Source organism: Crocuta crocuta, unplaced genomic scaffold (genome assembly GCF_008692635.1).
Source record: "Crocuta crocuta isolate KB4526 unplaced genomic scaffold, BGI_CrCroc_1.0 scaffold334, whole genome shotgun sequence".
In the NCBI taxonomy this organism is placed as follows: Eukaryota; Metazoa; Chordata; class Mammalia; order Carnivora; family Hyaenidae; genus Crocuta; species Crocuta crocuta.
In genome coordinates this window covers 468,002-483,844 of record NW_027533260.1, presented here as the reverse complement: position 1 = coordinate 483,844, position 15,843 = coordinate 468,002, and the positions used below count along the sequence as shown (strand labels likewise).

General features: G+C 43.7%; 1 protein-coding gene across 1 annotated transcript; it reads left to right on the top strand.

Moving 5' to 3' along the window:
• Positions 1–373: 373 nt before the first annotated feature.
• Positions 374–15,158, top strand: ZNF432 (zinc finger protein 432). The gene is made up of 5 exons (XM_077747251.1): positions 374–553; positions 1,950–2,140; positions 5,375–5,501; positions 6,865–6,960; positions 11,658–15,158. The coding sequence occupies exons 2-5, from the start codon at positions 2,126–2,128 to the stop codon at positions 13,373–13,375; spliced, it is 1,956 nt and encodes a 651-aa protein (XP_077603377.1). The 5' UTR covers positions 374–553; positions 1,950–2,125; the 3' UTR covers positions 13,376–15,158.
• Positions 15,159–15,843: the final 685 nt, after the last annotated feature.

The following is a 15,843-nucleotide window of genomic DNA, read 5'->3' as shown; positions in this document are numbered from 1 at the left end:
CTGAGACATCACGGCGGTAGGAGCCGAAGGGCTCTGGCCTTGGTCAATTGGGCGCCGTTCCGCGTCCCCTACAACTAGGGCCCTCTGTCCCTTCCAAGGTTACCGCCGTGTCACGTCTGCTTCGCGTGAGCCCGAGACTCAACATCTCCCCATCTTCCTGTGAGGCCCGGGGGGCGGCAGGGAGTGCGAGGGTTTCCGCGGCGCGCTCTCACGTCCGCGGCGCGGCGCCGACACCGCCGCCCAGGGTTCCGTACGTCAGGCGTGCCAAGATGGCGGCCCCCAGCGCCCCGAGGAGACGGCCGCGCGGATGTATGACCTCATAAGGAAGAGCCGGAAACCCGTATCCGTTCTCCATAGAAACGCGCCAGAAACGCCGCTGGTCCTCGTCAGGTGTTCCCGACAGAGGAGGCTGGACGAGGGAACTAGAGGGAAGGAAGTTTGGGGAAGTAAATTAGACCCTGAAGAGGTCGCTGCAGGTTCAGGAGAGACTCAGGTCATTGTGTGGGTCGGTTTGTAGAAAAGGCGGGGAGAGGGACGGCCTGTCGGCCTCTAGGTAAGTTGTTGCTCCCCTCAGTCGGTGAAGGTAGGGCAGGGCGGGTATGTGTTTGGAGGTGAGCACGCAGGAGTCTGTATTGAATGTGTGAAATAGAGATGTCTTTGGGGGTCAATCCTGGGGGGCTTTGGTGGTCAGTGATTAAAGGTGTCAAGAGATCAACTACTGAAAGTCCTGAGGTCAGGGTTGAGGGTCTTCGCAGGTCACTCAGCCTGTAGGTGATTGGCAACTGGTGGGGTGGTGTTTGCCAACGAAGGCGGCGTTTGGCTCTGGTTCTGCAAGAATTTGGAGCTTAGTGATTGAGGAACCATTAAGGGAGGTCAGTTTACATATGCAGCTGATCTGGTTTTGGTATTGATCCGGTGGGGTCGTGGCTTGTCTTTTCTGCAGGATTGTGTGACAGCAGGCTTGGAGGCTCAGGAGCCCTGGCTGGTTCTTGCGTTGGACTCAGACTGGCTCCTGGAACAGACGTGTTGAATGTTAACATTCCTGAAAAACTTTAGGTTCAAGTTCCTCCTGCATATAATTTTCTAATCTCTTTTGGCTCCCCACATCATTCCATCCATCTCAATACCCGGAAATGAAAGTTTTGGGGGAGATAAAGAATTCAGCAGATTTTGAATTAATTAGCCTGTTTTTTTTTTTTTAATTAGGCTTCTATTTAAGATTCTGTGTTGATCCTTCTGTAATTTTGCTGTGTATTGTTTTGGATATTTCCTCTCAGGTTATATATATATCATGTAAGGTCTGCTATTTTCCCAGTATTTATTTTTCAATTTTTTATGTTTATTTTTTTTTAGAGAGAGAGACAGTGTGAGAGGGAGAGGAGCAGAGAAAGAGGGAGATACAGAATACGAAGCAGGCTCTAGGCTCCAAAGTGTTAGCACAGAGCCCAAGGTGGGGCTCAAACCCATGAACTGAGAGATTATGACCTGAGCCCAAGTTGGACACTTCATCGACTGAGTCACACAGGCGCTCCTCAGTATTTATATTTTTGAGTTGTCTTTTAATTTTTAATTTTTGGAGGTTTTTTAAAAATTTGATTCTATAGCTCATATTCTCTCTCTCTCTCTCTGGGGTGCTCGTTGTTCTGCACATTGAAGCGTATGTACATAGGGTAAAGAGATAGGAGAGCAACATAAAGGAAAAAGTCACTGTTCCTCACTGTCCATATGGCCTTATTTCTAAAATTGATCTGAAAATTACTTGCCACTGAGGCATAGTTATGTTCTGATCTCCTTTGCCACTTCCCTTTACCTGCTACTTCAGGGTCTTACGGCTAAGGTGTGATTTCTGGGGAACCAAATAGACACAAATACTGGGGATCATATGTCAAGGTGAGTGCACAGCAAGAGAGGATGTAACACTGAAAGTAATTTTGCTCTTCGGCCTACAGGTCCTGACAAGAGACAAGAAATGAATTAAGAAAGAGGAGGTTCCAGGACCTAGACAGTGTCATTTCTGGAGCACTTTTGAGTGGCGACTAGATTTCTAACTAGAAATTTAGGACATATCCAGAAGAGACAAAGACAGACTATCCCAGTTGCTGGCCATTTCTCAGAACAGAAGAAAATGATCAATGCCCAGGTGAATTTTGTCTTTTGTTATTCTCTCCTTTCTTCCCAAGTGGATTGATAGAGGCTTGTAAAAAATTTAGAGAGCCTGGGTGGCTCGGTCGGTTGGTTAAGCATCTGACTCTTGGTTTCGGCTCAGATCATGATCTCACAGTTGGCGAGTTCAAGCCCTCCATTGGGTTCTGTGCTGACAGTGCAGAGCCTGATTGGGAATCTCCTTTTCTTCCTCTCTCTCTCTGCTTCTCTGCTCACATTCTCTCTCTGTCTCTCAAAATAAATAAACTTTATGTTTTAAAAAATCAGTTCAGTATCTAGAGAGAAATAAACTTAAAAAAAGTTTTTTTAAAATTTTCTTCTGAGAGAGAGCGTGAGCAGGGGAGGGTCAAAGAGAGAGGGAGACACAGAATCCAAAACAGGCCCCAGGCTCTGAGCCGGCTATCAGCCCAGAGCCTGACCCAGGACTCGAATCCACAAACTGGGATCATGACCTGAGCCGAAGTCAGACGCTTAACCGATTGAGCCACCCAGGCACCCTTAGAGAGAAATAAACTTTGAATCTAACTCCAACATCTTAGCAAAGTAGAATCAAGAATATAGTGTTCATGTGATTCCTAGGAAATGACCAGCAGTGGAACATAAAGGATCCTCTGGGTTACAGCAGCTGGCACACTGCATCTAATACGTGTGACAGCCGTTACAAGAGAGTCATGCTAAGTTATATGATACGCGGTGACTGAGAGGAGAAAGCAAAAAGGTTCCTCAGGCGATGTCAATATTTCTTGGCACTGAGGGCTCAGTAAAAAGTTTAGATTCTTTTTAGAGGTGATGGGGTGGACAATGTTTTTTTAAGTAACATCTTTTTTTTTTTTTTTTTTTTTTAGAGTTTATTCATTTTGAGAGAGAGACTATGAGTGTGGGAGGGGCAGAGAGAGGCAGAGAGAAAATCCCAAGCAGGCTCTGCGCTGGTGCAGAGTGTGACATGGGCCTGTGAGTTCACGACCTGAGCTGGGATCAAGAGTTGAATGCTTAACGAACTGAGCCACCCAGGTGCCCCAGAACAGTAACCTTCTAATGAAAGCAGCCGCTGACTCCCTACTGCTATTTATTACAGACTTACACAGAGACTTGTGGGGGGATGGACCAAGCCAATTCAGTGAACACAGTTTCTTCAGGGGACCAAACCAAAGCTCCAGGAGCAGGTGCCTGTAATGGCATTCAAGTACACATTTGGCATTAGATAGTTGCAGAAAATTTTGTCTGGTAAGGGTTTGAGGTACTGGGTTCCAGGGTGTTTGCTTTACCACTTCGTGTTATCTCAGAAAATGCAGAATCCTTTCCCATTTTTAGATCCACGTTGTTGTTTTTTTTTTTTACCTACTCTTCTTTTTAGTGTTTTTGTTTCCTATAACTATACAAATTGCTTACGAGTACCTTGTAAAGAAAAAAAAATCAGGGTACCTGGGTGGCTCAGTGGTTAAACATCTGACTCTTTTTTTTTAAACAATAGTTTTTATTTATTTCTAGGAGAGAGAGAGAGAGACAGCGTGAGCAGGGGAGGGCCAGAGAGAGAGGGAGATACAGACTCTGAAATTGGCTCCAGGCTCTGAGCTGGCAGTCAGCACAGAGCCTGACGCGGGGCTCGAACCCACGAACCGCAAGATCATGACCTAAGAGAAAGTCGGACGCTTAACCGACTAAGCCACCCAGGTGCCCCAAGCATCTGACTCTTGATCTCAGCTCAGGTCATGATCTCCTGGTTTGTGAGTTCAAGCCCCATGTCAGGCTCCGCAATGATGGCGTGGAGCCTGCTTGGGATTCTTTCTCTTCCTCTCTCTGCCCTTCCCCTGCTCATGCTCTCTCCTCTCTCTCTGTCAAAACAAATAAATGAAACTTAAAAGCAAAAACGTAAATTCCCTCTTCATGTCCTCTGTCCTCATTCCCTCATACCACTATAACAGATGTTTGGTACGTCCCTGCTGTCCCCGGACCTGTGTGTGCCTCTGTGTACATGAGCCCACTTAACAAATGTCATTGGATCTATGTACATCTGTGTATGTAAGCACATCTATCATGACATTTTGTGTATCAATGGAATCATACTTCAAAGAACACAATCTGCTCTTAATGCAAGTATTTAAAGAAATAATGACTGCAATGGATTGATGAAAATTAACTATAGAAAATTCCATTTGTGTGGAGTCATACTCAATGAATTAAACTGTGTAAAGGATTTAGTGGCTGCCTCCTAAGTGATCTGTGGATCATCTGTGCCTGAAATCTTTGCCAATGCTTAATGATAGGATATTGTCAGATTGCATAATTGCATTCTGGGGCTTGAACCCACAAACCGTGGGATCATGACCTGACCCGAAGTTGGACGTTTAGCTGACTGAGCCACCCAGGCGCCCCTAAAATCCTTGTAATTCCCTAAGTGAAAAGAGTACTAGAGGCATCTTTGGTCCAATATTTGGTCTTCGATCTCATCTGTGACAGAGTTCCTAAATCCCTTGGAATGTCCTGGGTGATAGGAACAGCTCTTGTTCTAATGGTGTGACTCTAGGTGGGCTCCTTCATGGGGGTGGTCTGCAGAGAGGCCAAGGCATGATCAGAAGTGTGGACTTTTCAGCTGTATCCCCATTATCCAGAGAGGGGAGGGGCCTGGAAATGGAGTTCATGACTCACCATGCCTGTGTAATGGAGCCTCCGTAAAATCCCAAAGGTGTATGGTTTGGAGAGCTCCGAGCTTAGTGGGTGTGGCTGCTGAGAGGGTGATATCCCCTCATACCTTGCCCATCCCTTTCATCTGGATGAAATCTGTGTCTGTATCATATATAATAAACTAGTACATGGTTAAATAAACTGAGTTCTCTGAGCCGCTTAAGCAAATTAATCAAACCCAAGGAGGGGGTCAATGGAACCTCCACTCTGTAGCTTGTTAGTCAGAGCACAGTTGACAACATGGACTCGGATTGGTGTCTGAAGTGGGGGCAGGGGCAGTCTTGTGGGACTGACCCCTTGACCTGTGAAATGTGACACTGTCTCCAGGTAGGTAGTGTCAGAATTGAGTTGAATTATAGGCCATCCAGCTGGTGTCAGAGAAGTGCTTTAAAAAACACAAAAAAACACCTCATATACTTCAGACTTGGTCTCAGCATCATAGTTGTTATTAGCAGGGCAACTTCCTTTATATTCCTCATGAATCAATAAAAGAGAATCGTTCATATTAAACAGGACCATGTCATTATAGGAATCGCTGACCCTGGAGGATGTGGCCGTGGACTTCTCCCGGGAGGAGTGGCGGCTCCTGGCCCCCGCCCAGAAGGACCTGTACAGGGACGTGATGCTGGAGAACTACAGGAACCTGGTGTCAGTGGGTGAGGACGGCTCCCCCATGTCCCGCAGAAGGTGCTCGGTCAATGGCCTTTCCTTTCTCAGCTGCTTACACTTCAGGGTGCCTGCACTGCTCTGAATGGCCAATTTCCAGGACCGCCTCTGGCACATTCTAAAAGGGTCTGATGTTCTATTCGCTGTTTTTATTACCAAAACAAATGATGCCAAGCATGTGGGGTTTTTCTGCACCAACAACCAGGTCTCCAGCTCTTCAGGTACCAGCTAGGTGTCCTGCAATCCATTTCGGTTCTGATGCTACCCAGAGTGGGCGTCAGACTCCACAGGTTTAAGGCTCAGTACCACAGGACTGCCCTCTCTTTGGATTCCAGTTGCAAGTATTGGGTACCTGGTGTACCCACACTTCAGTCCAATTATAAATTGAGCATTCCTGCAACCCCCCCCTTCCAGTCTGCTAATTTGCTGGCACAGGTCACAAAGCTGAGGAAAGCACTTTATTTACTTAAGATTACCATTTTACAGGGAGTTGGTCAGGTGTCTGACTCTTGATTTTGGCTCAGGTCATGAGCTCATGGTTTGTGAGATTGGGCCCCATGTTGGGCTGTGCTGACAGTACAGAGCCTGCTTGGGATTCTCTCCCTCTCTCTGTGCCCCTCTCCCACTCATGCATGCACACACTCTGTCTCAAAATAAAGAAATGAACGTAAAAAGGAGGTTACTGTTTTATTATAAAGTATAAAACTCAGGAGCAGCCGAGAGGAAGAGATGTAGATGGGAAAGTATGAGGGGAGGGGTGTGGACCTTCCACGACCTGTCCAGGTAAGCCACCCTCCCAAGGCCTCAATGTGTTCACCAGCCTGGAAGCTCGCCCAGCCTGGTAGTTTAGGACTTTTTATGGAGATTTCATTATGTAAGCAGGACTATGAAACCATTAGCCACTGGTGATTAACTCAGTCTCCAGGGGGAGGCGATGGCGGTTGGAGCTGAAGGTTGCAACCTTCTCATCAGTCTTGGGTTTTTCTGGCAGCAGCCTTCAGGTTAAAGCTAGATTGGGGCCCCTGTCACCAGTCATTAGTTCACAGAAAGACACCCCTCACTCTGGAGAGTCCAAGGGCGTTAGAAGTTCTTGTGTCAGGAACGGGAACTTAGACCAAATCCTGTGACTGATGTTCCTGTCATGGCTGCCACTCAGGAAGGGCCTCACGAGCTCTGTGCTGGGAGTCTGGTACGAAGACTAAAGATGTATTATTGTATCACAGCATCACGTGAGCCCTCTCCCGGGAGAAGAACCCTTACTGTGCAGATATGAAAACTGCCTCAGCCCCTCACATGTAGCGTCCTTCCATCCTGACACACCCCAACCCATGTGTCTGTCTTTCCTATGAGCAGGGCATCAAGCCAGCAAACCAGACGCACTCTCCAAGCTGGAACGAGGGGAAGAACCGTGGGCGACAGAAGAGGAAGTGCGCAGCGGAAGCCGTCCAGGTGAGCGGGAGCCAGCAAGCTGGGTCACTGCGGAAGTCCCCCTCCAGCGGTGCGCCATGCATGTCTGCCTCACAGGAGAGCTTTTCTTCCAGGTCTTCAGAGGGAAGTAGAACTCTTTTTTTCCACTTCTGATATTTGATCCTTCCTTTTTTTCATTTTACACCTTAACTTGTGTGACTTTTGCTTAGGTTTCTTCCATGGATTCTGCAGCTGACCCCTTCTTTGTGCCCTGTCAGAGTGGGTGTCCCCATTCCTCCCACCCCGGCTGTGAAATTCCACTCTCTGAGGCTGAGTCCAAAGAGGAATGCGTGAATTCACTCTTTTTCTGACTTCTGCACCTTCCGGCCCCTCTGGAAATGCTGATTCCCCTCCTGCCAGCCAACTCCTCTCTGTATGTCGTGTCTTCACAGTAACCCCGTCTCTTCCTGGCATTAGTTCACTTCCTAGCTTTCCCCCAACACAGAGGTCTTCAATTCCTCTCCATTTTCTCTGCTGTATTCCTGATACTTGAGATTTTCCTTTTGGCCCATGAATTAAGCTCTTTCTGTTGTCTGGATGAGCCTCCAAATCGATACCTCCCTATGTGCTGTGTAGAACTTTCGGTTCTAGATATTTTAGCTGCCTAAGATTTCTGAGTCCAGAATGAGGAATAGGAATCCTCTTCCCTCCACAAAATAATTCCTTTCGATCCCATTTTAACGGTAGATTCCCCCTTAGTACTGCACACCTTACCCTGCCCACGCTGTTAGCTGTGGTGTTCTCTTCTTAAAGATCTCTGCTGTTTCTGTTGACTGTTTCACTGGAAAAAATGGTTCAACATCATCAGTTCTAGCCTAAATCAGCTGTGGCAGCTTCTGTGGCTTCCTTCCTATGGTTGATATTTCTGATATTCCTTTGGTTCATTGTAGGTCTTCCCATTATACTACATTCTCTAAATCATTTGTTTTCCCATTTTTCTTTTTTGTAAGTAGCTTTAAGATAATTCACATAACCTACAATTTGCCAACTTAATGCATACAATTGAGTGCTTTGTAACATATTAACAGGGTTATGTTACCATCCCCAATTTTGAAAGATATTAATCACTTTAAAAAGAAATATTTCTGGGGCACCTGGGTGGCGCATTTGGTTAAGTGTCTGACTCTTGATTTTGGCTCAAGTCATGATCTCATGGATTCTGTGTATCTCTCTCTTCCCCTCCCCCATTCACACTCTGTCTCTCTCTCTTGAAAATAAACAAACATTAAAAGGGGCGCCTGGGTGGCTCAGTCGGTTAAGCGTCCAACTTCAGCTCAGGTCATGATCTCATGGTTTGTGGGTTTGAGCCCTGTGTCAGACTCTGTGCTGACAGCTCAGAGCCTGGAGCCTGCTTCAGATTCTGTGTCTCCCTCTGCCTCTGCCTCTCCTCTGTTTGTGCTCTGTCTCTCTCTCTCAAAAATAAATAAACATTAAAACAATGTTTTTAAAAAGTAAAATCTTTTTAAAAATAAGATAAAGAATAGAAAGAAAAATCTCTTCCCAGGCCTCCAGCCCCAGGCAACCACTGCTCTACTTTCTATCTCTACAGATTTGCCTGTTCTGGATATTTCATATAATCATAAAATATCTGTCTCTTGTGTCTGGCTTCTTGCATTTAGCCTAATGTTTCTGAAGTTCTCCTGTGCTTTAACACGTATCAGCACTTAATTCCTTTTTATTGGTAAATAATATTCCCATTATATAGATATACCACATTTTATTTACTTATTCATCCACTGATGGACATCAGGTTTTTCCACTTTTTTTTGGCCTTTATGAATTATGCTATGAACATTAATTTTTCTTGGATATACACCAAGGAGTGGAATTCTTGGGTCATATGGAGCACAGGAAGGGCTCAAACATGGGGCTTCCAGACTCACGGTCAGGATTTCCTCCTCCCAGCCACAGTGTGTGACAATTTAGAGAGTATTGCCAGACAGGAGACCTCACTTGATCCTTTGGTGTCCAGTGTTTTTACTGGGGCTCAATCACACATTGTCCACATGGCTGAACTTTAGTTTCTAGCTCCTCCAGAAATCAGGCTAATTCATAGAGTCTCCAGTTCCTGTGAGGATCTGGAGGTTGGAACTGATATGGCTGGCCCAAAGCCTCCATCATAAATTACGTTGTTAGAATGTTCAGTGGTCAAAGACCCCAGGAAAACAGAGACGCTCCTATCAGGTAGGACATTCCAGGGGCCTAGAGATCACTTTTCTGGAGCTGAGGGCAAGGACCAGACTTCTCTTTGGTGAGGGTAAATCTTCACTGAAGGTACTGTGAACACAAACAAGACAAGGATTAATGTAGAAATAAAGAGGAAATCGAGCTCATGGCCATCCAATCAGAATAGAATGACAGCATGATATGTATAAGGTATATCTACATTTTGAATTATGAAGATGCTGCCATGAATTAGGAATGAAGATATGAAATAGGAAATGTGCAAGGTCATGGGGTTGACTATTCAGAGTGGCCTGGAGTTGGCTGGATGAAAGCCAGCATTAGAAGGTGTCTATAGGAGAAGCAATGGGGACATGGGTGTATGGGAGTATTCAGGATAACATACACGTTTATTGCCAGGATGACTGGGTTTGATAGGTGAGTAATAGAGGTAGCATGGTCGAGGGCTGTGTTTGCTTTTGTACTTTTTGTAGCTCTAGGTTGTCTGACGTTTTGACCTGGGCAGTGGTAGTACAACAATAATAAGGAATAGCTAGGAGTTCTCAGAAGAAATGAGGGTAAAGCTGACACACCTCGGTCTTAGAGGAGAAAGTCGGTCCCTTAGTACAATCTATTGCCAATGGAGACACAAATGTTGAACTACTGAAGTAGATGCTGCTGGTAGCAAGTGAAGGTACAGCACAGCAGAGATGTCGAAATGGGAAAAGCTTGGGTAGGACTTGTTTCCATATCCTGTACAGTAGCACTTTAGCTTCTGAAGATGACTGTGGGGTTCACTATCCAGCTGCAAGATTTCCTGCCATTCACGTTTGCCTATTCCAATATGATTGGAACACATGATAATATGACCCGGCTAGACCAAGTTTGGACTGTTGTCCACTAAATCTGATTGATGTTTGGAAAGTTAGTTTGATGGTGGTCTACAGAAAGGCAAATTTAGGAACAGGATTACTATGCAAGAGTCTCTTTCAGCTCATGTTAAATTCTAAAGGCCTTACTCTCTTACTTGCTAGGTTACAAATGCATTTATTCTATATACACCTCGGTATGCATATTTCCCTGATCTCTCTAGTCAGAATTTGGTTTCTCTCAGTGAACTTAAAGAATCCCCAAACTGAATGTTGGACTGTCTAAAACTTTCCTCATCTTTCTTTCTCTACGTCCTCCCAATGTTTCACCTGGTCCTCTTTTCTTAAATAAAAGGTGTGTATTATTTCCACGTGACTATCTCCATTTATACCCCCAACCAGATCTTTATTTCTATACTACATTTCTTTTTTTTTTTTTTAAGTTTATTTTGAAAGTGAGAGAGACAGAGAAAGACCATGTGTGTGTGTGGTGGTGGGGGGCAGGGGGGGGGTAGGGGCAGAGAGAGGGAGAAAAACAACCCCAAGCAGGACACAGGGTTCCCTATCCCACAAACCATGGGATCGTGACCTGAGCCAAAACCAAGAGTTGGATGCTCAAACAACTGAGCCACCCAGGCTCCCCTATACTACATTTCTAATAATCCTCTCAATGTTTACAACACAGACTTTCCAACACTTTCTGGACTTCAGTAATAATCCTCATCTCCATTTGACAAGTTTCTACCTACCCAGTGGCTCAAACTGTATAGTTAGCAGGGTAATCCTGATTCCTAACCACTGTCAGCTGAATTCATCATTTAACTGTCTTTTCTTTATGCAAATATATCCTGTTTTTCTCCACTTTCCAGACTCCATTTCTCCTTTAATCACATTTAACAATATCCAACTCCTTTCTTTTTTTCTTTTCTTCTTCCTTTGGTTTTCCCCAGCTAGATTTAAGAGCAGTGAAAGTGAAGCATGTTTCATATGTTCCAAACACCAGAATAAGTGCCTGTACACAGGAGCCATTCAATAAACAGCTTGGAGTGAATAAACGCAGCCCTCCTAGTTCTGATAGTAGTCTCTTCTACCTCCGTTCTGTGGAATGGTGTTCCTCCAACCTTGTCATCTGCTGCCAAAAATGACTTGTGTTTTAGTATCTCTGCATGTTTTACCACTTCCTAGTTAGAAAGCGGCCAAATGTACATACGTTGTCAATTGTATAACCTTATTGGTACACTTATTGCTTTTTCCTTTTGTCTGTATTATTGTGTTTTTACCAGTGTGTAAGAGATCAGGAGCATTTATATATGGCATTCTGTATTATACTGTTGTCACTAAAATGCCGTTTTTAAGAAACACCAAGGAATTTTTTAAAGTTTTATTCAGGGGCACCTGGGTGGCTCAGTCAGTTGAGTGTCTGGTTCTTGATTTTGTGTTGGGTCATGATCCCCAGGGTCATGGGAGTCCCACATCAGACTCCAAGTGTGGAACCTGCTTGAGATGATCTTTCGCTCGCTGTCTCGCTCTCTCACGCTCTCTAAAATAGATAAAATAAAATAAAGTTTTATTCTCTCTCTCTAAAAAATAAAAAAGCAAAGTTTTATTCAAAACAACATTATGATTCATTGTTCTCTTCTTTTCTAGAAACTAGAAAAGTTGATAACCACCTGCAAGGTCACTGGGAAGATCAAAGAATGCTGAAAGGTATGGAGCTGGACCCTGAACATAGTGCATTTGGAAATGTCGTTCCTCAAAGCAAAAGTCATTTTCCTTTCAGGCAAAATCATATGTTTGAGTTCTATATAAAAACTTTGAAATCAAATATAAGTTTAACCAACAAGAGCAAAGTCTATGAAATTAAGAACTCTACTAAAGTCAATGGAAATGAGAAATCATTTCTGCATGGTAAGTGTGAAGATTTTCATTCCTCAGTTAAATTCCCTGTAAGTGCAAAACCTGTCAGCAACAAGTCCCAAGTCACTAAGCATCAGAGAACTCATGAAATAGAGAAAGCCCATGTGTGTGGTGAATGTGGAAAAACCTTCATTAAGAAGTCTCAGCTAACAGATCATCACAGAGTTCATACAGGAGAGAAACCTTATGGATGCAATATTTGTGCAAAAGTTTTCTCCAGAAAGTCTAGGCTCAATGAACATCAGAGAATTCATAAAAGAGAGAAATCCTTTATATGCAATGATTGTGGAAAGGTTTTCACCATGAAGAGCCGTCTGATTGAACACCAGCGAACTCACACTGGAGAGAAACCCTATGTATGCAGTGAGTGTGGCAAAGGTTTCCCAGGGAAGCGTAATCTCATTGTGCACCAGCGAAATCATACTGGAGAGAAGTGCTATGTGTGCAGTGAATGCGGGAAAGGCTTCACTGGGAAGAGCATGCTCATTATACACCAGCGAACTCACACAGGGGAGAAACCCTACATCTGCAGCGAATGTGGGAAAGGCTTCACCACGAAGCACTATGTCATCATACATCAACGGAATCACACAGGAGAGAAACCCTATCTATGCAACGAATGTGGGAAAGGCTTCACCATGAAGAGTCGACTGATTGAACATCAGCGAACTCACACCGGAGAGAAACCCTATGTATGCGAGGAATGTGGAAAAGGCTTTCCCCGGAAGAGTAATCTCATTGTGCATCAGAGAAATCATACGGTAGAGAAGTCCTATGTGTGCAGTGAATGCGGAAAGGGCTTCACTGTGAAGAGTATGCTCATCATACACCAGCGAATGCACACCGGAGAGAAACCCTACATCTGCAGCGAATGTGGGAAAGGCTTCCCCCTGAAGAGTCGGCTGGTTGTACATCAGCGAACACATACTGGAGAGAAACCTTACAGATGCAGTGAATGTGGGAAAGGTTTCATTGTGAATAGTGGGCTGATGTTACACCAGCGAACTCACACTGGAGAGAAACCCTATATATGCAATAAATGTGGAAAAGGCTTTGCCTTCAAGAGCAATCTTGTGGTACACCAGCGAACCCATACTGGAGAGAAACCCTTTACGTGTAGTGAGTGCGGAAAAGGTTTCACCATGAAACGCTATCTCATCGTACATCAACAAATCCATACAGGAGAGAAATCCTACATCTGCAGTGAATGTGGTAAAGCCTTCGCTGTGGAAACCGAGCTCATTTTACATCAGCAAATTCATACTGGAGAGAAACCTTATGAATGCAATGAATGTGGCAAAGGCTTCGCTGTGAAGAGCCGTCTAATCGTTCATCAGCGAACTCATACAGGAGAGAAGCCTTTTATATGCAGTGAATGTGGAAAAGGCTTCTCCTCAAAGAGAAATCTTATTGTACATCAGAGAACTCATAATGGAAACAAACCCTAATGACACAGTGGACGTGGTCACACCTTGAGGAGGAAAATATGCCTTGTGCAACATCAGAGATTTCACACAGGATTGACTTCCTTTATTTGTGCAAACTGTGGAAAATCCTATTCAGTACCTACCAGGGAATTTATGCAGGAGACAAACTGCATGTATGTGGTTGATGTGACAAAGTCTTCCTACACCAAGTCAGCACCCATTGTACATCGAAGAATACATAGAAGAGAAAGACTCGATGGATTCAGTAACTGAGGATTACCTTTCTCTCATTTGTCAAGCCTTGTTAATACACATAAGAAATGGGGGCATCTGGGTGGCTCAGTCAGCTAAGCATCCAACTTGGGCTCAGGTCACTTTCTCACAATTTGTGAGTTTGAGCCCCACATCAGGCTCTGTCTCCCTCCCTCTCTCTCTGCCCCTGCCTGCATTCTCTCTCTCAAAAATAAACACTAAAAACATACACACAAGAAATGTATAAGTCAAAGTATATAATCCTTTGCAGGGAATCTGAAATTACATACAAGTGAACTTAGGCAGGAGACAAATCATGATAGTTCAGAGAACTCATTAAACCATCAGTGTGCTCCCAGCATACCTGAAAAAGTCAGTGTAGATTAATTAGCTTGTTAGATTTTCACCCTTGGGAAGTTGGGGAATTTGCATAGGAGTGACATCTAATGAATGCAGAGAATGTGCTAGTGCCTTCAGTGATCAATTACCTCACACCGTAGGTCAAAACAGAAAAAAACCTCTGACACATTCAATGCAGAAAAGTCTTGAGGAAACATTTTTTAGGTAATTATGTATCTGAAAAGCATACACTAGGATGAATCTTGTGACTGGAAAGAGCAGGAAAGCCTCCTATGGGAATAAAGATCCTGTCTAATGAGTGATGATAACAGATCACCAGTGGGCTCACACACAGTAGCAACATGATGATCGTGGGAAAGTCTTTGCCTAGAAGTGGAACCTCAATAGTTGCCTGAAAGTCATGCTGACGGAAAATGGCAGTGAATATGGGAGGATTTTAGTGATACATTCTGCCTCATCACTTCTCATGAATTCATATAGAAATAAAATTCATGAACACACTAAATGTGGAGTAACTAGCAAAATATAAGAAATTCTGAAGAAAAGAAACCTCATGGAAATGATGCATACCTGAGTTTTCTGTCACAAGTCCAACCTTAATACCCCTGAGGGCCGGGTACCTTACACCATATTCTCAATGATTCCATAATTTTAAAGTAAGGTGTTCTCAACACTGATCAAATGTTAATGTTGTACACAAGGAAGGGGTGTTCTGTGCCCAACCTGTGTCATCTGATTAGCTGTTGCATTTCTGAGACTCTAAATTCATCTCTTTCGGGCAAAAGAAAAAGGAATATATTTATAAATGTAATTTAACATATTTGGGTGTTATTTATCCAAGTTTATAAGTAGCATTAAGTAGTTTACAAAAGTAACCTTATATATGATTTTTCTAAAATTTTTTGAAATAATTTTAGACTCACAAGAAATTATAAAGTGTACAAAGTTCCTGAGTACCTGCACTCAGCTTCCTCAGTGACATGATCTTACATAACTGTAATACACGATCAAAATCAATGTTTCCCCTAGTTTTTGCATGCGCTAATTTGAGTGAAGTTTTATTTTTTAGTGGAGAGTTCTAAGGAACTTTATCACATATATAGATTTCTGTAAGTTCCACCACAAGCAGGAAGCAGAATTGTGCCAACACAAAGAAGCATCCTTGTGCAGCTCTCTACAGTCACACTCTCCCCGCAACCCTGACCCATGGCGACCACCGACTCCATCACTCTGATTTTGTCATTTCAAGAATGCTGTTAAAATGAAATGATACGGTATAGCCTTTGAGACAGGCTTTATTTCATGCAGCAAATTGCCCTTAAGTTCCATCCACTTTGTTGGGCATATAGTTTTACTTTTAGTTATGGAGTAGTGTTCTTTGATGATGAATGTAACATGGTTTATCTGTTCATTGTTGATGGACTTTGGGTTGTTTCTAGTATTTCACTGTTATGAATAAAGATACTAATGAATCCAGTTTCGTGTGGACGTAAGTTTTCATTTCTCTGGGATAAGTACCTATGTTAAGTTTGTGTTTGTAAGAAACAGCCAACCTTTTCCCAAGGAGCCATACTAATTTACATTCCTACCAGCAGTGTACGGATGCCTCAGTTGTGTCTTTTCTAGTACTTGGCACGGTCATATCAGATCCTGGAAATCCCATCTGGTGTGTGTAGCATATAATGGTGGTCTTATGTTTCCCCAACAGCACGTGATGCTTAGCACCTCTACATAGGCTGAGAACCATATCAGGGAAAGTTGTTACTTTAGCTTTCAACCATCAAACATCATTTTAAAAACTCAAAGGGAAACAGCCTATTACATCTGATGATATATTTACCTTTTCCTCTTTTTATTTGATATTTGTATTCTATTTT